Raw genomic sequence first — 6,224 nt, 5'->3', positions numbered from 1 at the left:
TTGTTAGTTTTGCTATAAATTATTAGTGGAAGTATTATCTTTCTGTTTCTTAATATTATTTTCTTCTTAAAAAAAAATTCAAGACTATGATCCTATGAGGTCACAATCATGTGTCTGCCATTGGGCTAGCCTACTTTAGAATTCAAAAGTTGTTGAAGAGGCTGTTAGAGATGCTCATGATCATCGTTGTCCTCACGGAGCTTTCTTGGGTTATTTCAACGGCAGGAGCATCAGCTTCTGGGGTTGGTTCTGTTGTTGTGGCTGCAGGTTAACTCTCACCACCAAAACAATTAAAAGAGCTCTTATTGCTGCTTCAAAGTTTCTCACTTTAAACCCATCTAATACAACAGTGCTCATCATCGCCTCCTCTCCTGATATTGCTGCTGCTGGTGAAGACTTTTCCATTTTATGATATATATCCTTGATTTACTTAGTTTCTTCTTCCCTACCCTCCCCTCCCATTAAATAGATGGATTCCTCTCTCCCTTCAAAATAAATTTAATTGGACTTTCATTGACCAAAATAATAATAATTATAATTGGTTTCTTTCCTTGACCAAAAAAACAAATAATTGGTTTCTTGTGTTGGTTGACTTGTACTTAATTCCAAATTTAAAATAACAATTGAGTTAAAATATAACATGTGTTTAAGAAAATTAAAATTAGTTATTGAATTTAGAGTCGGTATGATATTTTAACTAGACTAGACTGTTCTGCAACATTCGAAACTCCACATGAGTTTCTCTCATTATTAGTCGCCTTTCTCACTATCTAGAATGTTATACATAATTCCTAGCCTAAATTTGACAGTGTGATTATAAATTTCTCTTTAATTATAAATGCATAATAAGAATTTGAGTACGTATTCAACTGGAAAATTGAAGGGCATGTCAGTTTTTTTTTTTCTTTTAACCTAAAGCCTTTTATGCGTTTAAATTTCTCAAACATTTCTAATAGGGGAGGGGGCTAATGTTGTCATTTTCGTTGAGGGTAGGCATATGGGTCATTTTCTATCTTAGTCAAAGCAAAATATAACCAGCGTGGGAACTAAAATCAGGCTAAAATACAATTTGTATATAATGCATGTGTTACGAGGCAAAGTGATGCATGTGTTACGAGGCAAAGTAACAGCTATGCAAAAACCTACTCTTTTGAAGAAGGAATATGTCAGATGAATGGTATTAATCCATTGACTATTGGTCAGTGGTCATTTACCTAATCTCATATTATATAAATTAAGCTTGTCTATCATCACAGCTAATTGGACTTTGATCTAATTAAGTACTCAAATTGAAGTGACCAATGTCGCTTTTAAAATTATTTTAACAAATTGACATTGTATACATGATTCCAGCTAATTTGAGACTTTTATATAATTAAATACTCAAATTGAAGTGATCATCTGACATGGGCTTAGCAAGTTAAGTTGGTTAGAGTAGATATGCTCCTCACTTTGCATCTGAGTTTGAATCACCCCTCCGTAGTTTAGAGTATATTTTTCATGTACCTTGATGGAGTACAAAAAATTTATAATTAAAAAAAAAAAAATCAATTTCCAACGTCCAATTTGTGAAGATCTGTTTTTCTAATATTATATATTAGTTATTTCTTCCTTACAAAAGCTGGCCCATTGTTTAAGCTAGCCCAGATTTTCTTAAAAGCCCAAAAAAAAAAAAAAAACAAATCGGCCAACTTCTTCTCCGGCTACAACAAACGAGAGTTTTCATCTTTTAAAAAAGGCCCCCGTCTTCTTCTTTTCCTTGGTCTATTTTTACCGGCAGTATTGCTGAGTGATCTCACAAACACAGTTAAATGCGTATCTAAACAATCAAAGAAATCAGATTGTTCTTCTGTCTCCCTCCATAAATAGGAGTGTAGGCATCAAAATTTCGGTAGTCAATGATTTAAAGTTTGACAATTTTACTAGTCAAAGCTGACTCAACAGAAATGTGAATCCACAAGAAATACACGTGTCACATGACTCACCAAGACAAAGATGGGCATTGGAGATGACACATGTCAGCATATGGGAAGCATCATCACTCAAATCAAATCTTATGTAAAAAAGGAAGAAATCTTCCTTAATTGGTTACTTTCCTAAATCAAAGGTTAATTTCCTTATATTATAAGGATTTTGACTTAATAGGCTTGTGTCACGGCCCGCATGTTCAAGGCCCAACCCGTTGGATTGATCATGCTAGACCTCTTAGCCCACATGTCCAGATTCGTTGTATAGTAGTTGGTAGACTACAGTTGGTGACAGTAGTTGGTAGATGTTGGTAGGTGACATTGTATCTTACTCACCTACTGTGGTGGTAGGTGGGATAGGGATAGTATATAAGGGGGATGACACATTGTGTATCCTCACCTCACAACTTGTAAAGCATTTGAGTAGCAATACAAGCATATATTCTCCCAAACTCTGTTAAGCATTCTTACTTGTTCTTGCTCTTGCGATTGTTCTTTGCTTGGTTCGATCTTGTATTGTAGGAAGGAGGCTGACTTAGCTTGTTCGAGAGGCGATCAAGTCTAAGGCCGCACGGAAGGAAGACTCCGAAAAAGTCATCCCGTGATAGTTGGTATCAGAGCGAAAGCTCGAATCATTCGAAGAAGCATGTCGAAGAGCGGATCCGATGTGGAGACTGATCTGTCCAAGGTCAATATGGATCGTGGGGGCAAATCAAAGAGGGAACGATCTAGAGATGTTGTAGCCATGATGGAGAAGCGGCTTTCTAAGATGGAGATGGCCGTGGTCGAGTTTGATCAGCGACTCGAGGAGGACGTCCTTACGAAGAGTGGTTTCGAAGCTGTGGTGGATGAGCTTCAAGGCCAATTCCAAGGAGCCCTCAACTCCGCATTGGACAGCATGCGGCTAGATGTCCAAACCAAGATGGATCACTTCTTAGCGGAGCTTACTTCGCTTCGTGAGGAGGTGAAGGATGTGAAGGGAGATTGGGCTTTGTGCAAGGAAGCTGTCTTGAACAAGACCCGAACTCCGAAGGAACCCAAGGTGTTAGATTCTTTCAAGCCCAAATCCTATAATGGGAAGAGGGAGGCGAAGGAGCTAGACACATTTTTGTGGAATATCGAGAGGTATTTCAAGTATCTGAAGCTCGAGGATGATGAGCCCAAGATCAACACGGCAACGTTGTTTCTCACCGACAATGCTCTCATGTGGTGGCGTCGTCGATCTATGGAGATCGAACAAGGTACGTTTACACTTGAGACTTGGGATGAATTTAAGAAGGATATTATGTTGCATTTCTATCCAGAGAATGCCAAGTATGAGGCAAAGGAGAAGCTGAGATGGCTAAAGCAAACTGGGAGCGTGAAGGACTATGTCGCCACATTCACCAACCTATTGTTCGAGGTGCCTATCATGACAGATGAAGACAAGCTCATGTACTTCATGAGTGGCCTACAGAATTGGGCCAAGCTGGAGTTACAAAGGAGACACGTCCAAACCTTGTCAGAGGCGATTGCTGCAGCTGAGTCTCTTGTTGAGTTCAAGAGGAATGATCAAGGCGACTCCAAGTTCAAAGGAAAGAAAAATGGCAGTGAATCCGGTGGGGGAGACAACGAGCCGAAAGAGGGTAGCAAGCCGGGAGACAAGTCTGACGGTCACAAGTCATCCGGGAAGAAGAATGACAAAGGTGACAAGGGGAAAGACAAGTCAAAGCTAGCTTGTTACTTGTGCGATGGAGCGCACATGATGCGGGATTGTCCGCAAAAGAAAGCCTTGAATGCTATGAACCAAGAGAGGGAAGAGGAGGCCGAGAGGGAAGCAGGAATGGGGGCCATTCACCGCTTCAATGCCCTACAGCCAAAGTCGCTCAACCACAGGTTCAAGCCAAAGGTGTGATGTTCGTCGATGCCATGGTGAATGGTAAGACAACCCGTTGCCTGGTGGATACAGGTGCCTCGCACAACTTTATGTCCGTGCAGGAAGCAAAGAGACTTGGGTGTCGAGTCTCGAAGGAAGCAGGCAGTATGAAGACGGTGAATTCAACTGCCAAACCGATTGATGGAGTAGCTCGTGGTGTGGAGCTACACATTGCCACTTGGAAGGGAGTAGCTGACTTCTCCGTGATCTCAATGGATGACTACGATGTCGTGCTTGGAATGGAGTTCATGGACGAGGTAAAAGCATTTCCCATTCCATTCTACAATACTATGTGCATTGCACAGGGTGGAGCAATGCCATGCATGGTGCCAGTGGTGAGGCGACAAGGCGAGTCGAAGGTCTTGTCAACCATGCAATTTTCAAAGTCTTGGAAGAAGGGCGAACCGACGTTCCTTGCAACTATGAAGATGGATATAGTTCAGAAGGAAGTCCAACCCGTCCCGAAAGCTGTGGAGGCAATCCTTAAGGAGTTTGCAGATGTCATGCCCAAGGAGTTGCCCAAAACCTTACCACCTAAGAGGAAGGTGGATCATGCCTTCGAGGAGTTGAAGAGGACACCTATGGAGGAACCAATGCTGAGACTTCCTGATCTTAGCAAACCATTTGAGGTACACACTGATGCATCAGATTCTGCTATTGGTGGTGTACTCATGCAGGATGGACACCCATTGGCTTTCAAGAGTCGGAAGCTCAATGACACGGAGCAGAGGATACGAGAGGGCTTGTTGCATGATCCCCAAAAAAATCTGTTGGAGCTTGTCAAAGATGGGAAGACAAGAAGATTTTGGCCCGATGATGGTGTTCTTTATGCAACAAGGAAGGTGATCTATGTTCCAAGGTGGGACAATCTGAGGCACTATGTGAGTGCCAACCAGCGAGATTGGGCAAAGTTGTTGGATGTTGCTCAATTCTCATACAACTTGCAGCGGTCGGAGTCAACAGGGTCAAGTCCTTTCGAGTTGGCAACAGGACAACAACCTATGACACCGAACACAGGTGGTGTCAGGCTACACGGGGAGTAGCCCAGCTGCATACAAGACAGCCAAGGAGTGGCAAGAGACTAATGAGCTGGCTCGGGCTCAATTGGAGAAGGCAACTCGGAAGATGAAGAAATGGGCGGACAAGCATAGGCGAGATGTTGTGTTCCAACCAGGTGATATGGTCTTTGTGAAGCTCAACCCTTCTCAACACAAGTCCACTAGAAAGTTACACAAGGCGTTGTTGAGGAGATATGAGGGCCCATTTCCTATCATCCGATCAGTGGGAAGAGCTGCTTACCGTGTGGAACTACCACCCCGATTGAAGATTCATCCGGTGTTCCACGTGAGCAATCTCAAGCCCTACCATGCCGACTCCGAGGAGCCAAGTCGTGGAGAGTCCAAACGAGCTCCACCTTTGATGGTGACTTCATTTGACAAGGAGGTTGAGTGCATCATGGCCAAGCGAGAGGTGCGACGCAAGGGTGTACCGAGGTACTTTGAGTACTTTGTCAAATGGAAGGGCCTGCCAGAGTCCGAAGGCAACTGGGAGAAAGAAGAGTCTTTGTGGAAGTACAAAGACATCATCGAAGCATTCGAACGAGAAGGATCTACCTCGGCGACGAGGACGTCTCCGGATTAGGTGGGGGAGAATGTCACGGCCCGCATGTTCAAGGCCCAACCCGTTGGATTGATCATGCTAGACCTCTTAGCCCACATGTCCAGATTCGTTGTATAGTAGTTGGTAGACTACAGTTGGTGACAGTAGTTGGTAGATGTTGGTAGGTGACATTGTATCTTACTCACCTACTGTGGTGGTAGGTGGGATAGGGATAGTATATAAGGGGGATGACACATTGTGTATCCTCACCTCACAACTTGTAAAGCATTTGAGTAGCAATACAAGCATATATTCTCTCAAACTCTATTAAGCATTCTTACTGTTCTTGCTCTTGCGATTGTTCTTTGCTTGGTTCGATCTTGTATTGTAGGAAGGAGGCTGACTTAGCTTGTTCGAGAGGCGATCAAGTCTAAGGCCGCACGGAAGGAAGACTCCGAAAAAGTCATCCCGTGACACTTGGCAGGCCAAGACGGCCGGGCTTTTTTTTCTTTTCTAAGTCTTTTAAATCTTTTTGTTACAAATCTTTAGACTACATTGAAAAAATTAATTTCAATCATAACATATGTAAAACAAAGTAAAAAAGTTAATTAATTCATAGTACATATTACATTATTTCAATTAAGTCCACATAAATATTACATATTTCATTTCAATTACATTGTTACAAATACATAATAAATAAAGTGGTTTATTGTTCTATTTCTATTAATTTCATTTCTATA

The 6,224-nt window shown here is 42.2% G+C and overlaps 1 protein-coding gene across 1 annotated transcript; it reads left to right on the top strand.

Moving 5' to 3' along the window:
* Nucleotides 1-2,150: 2,150 nt before the first annotated feature.
* Nucleotides 2,151-5,960, top strand: LOC148915767 (uncharacterized). The gene is given in 3 exon segments (XM_089054194.1): nt 2,151-3,856; nt 3,859-4,763; nt 4,900-5,960. Coding segments are annotated over 3 exon segments (2,772 nt in total). The 5' UTR covers nt 2,151-2,613; the 3' UTR covers nt 5,524-5,960.
* Nucleotides 5,961-6,224: the final 264 nt, after the last annotated feature.

Source organism: Prunus mume, linkage group LG6 (assembly GCF_029339155.1).
Source record: "Prunus mume cultivar Tortuosa linkage group LG6, ASM2933915v1, whole genome shotgun sequence".
In the NCBI taxonomy this organism is placed as follows: domain Eukaryota; kingdom Viridiplantae; phylum Streptophyta; class Magnoliopsida; order Rosales; family Rosaceae; genus Prunus; species Prunus mume.
This window is presented reverse-complemented; position numbering and strand designations above follow the sequence as displayed.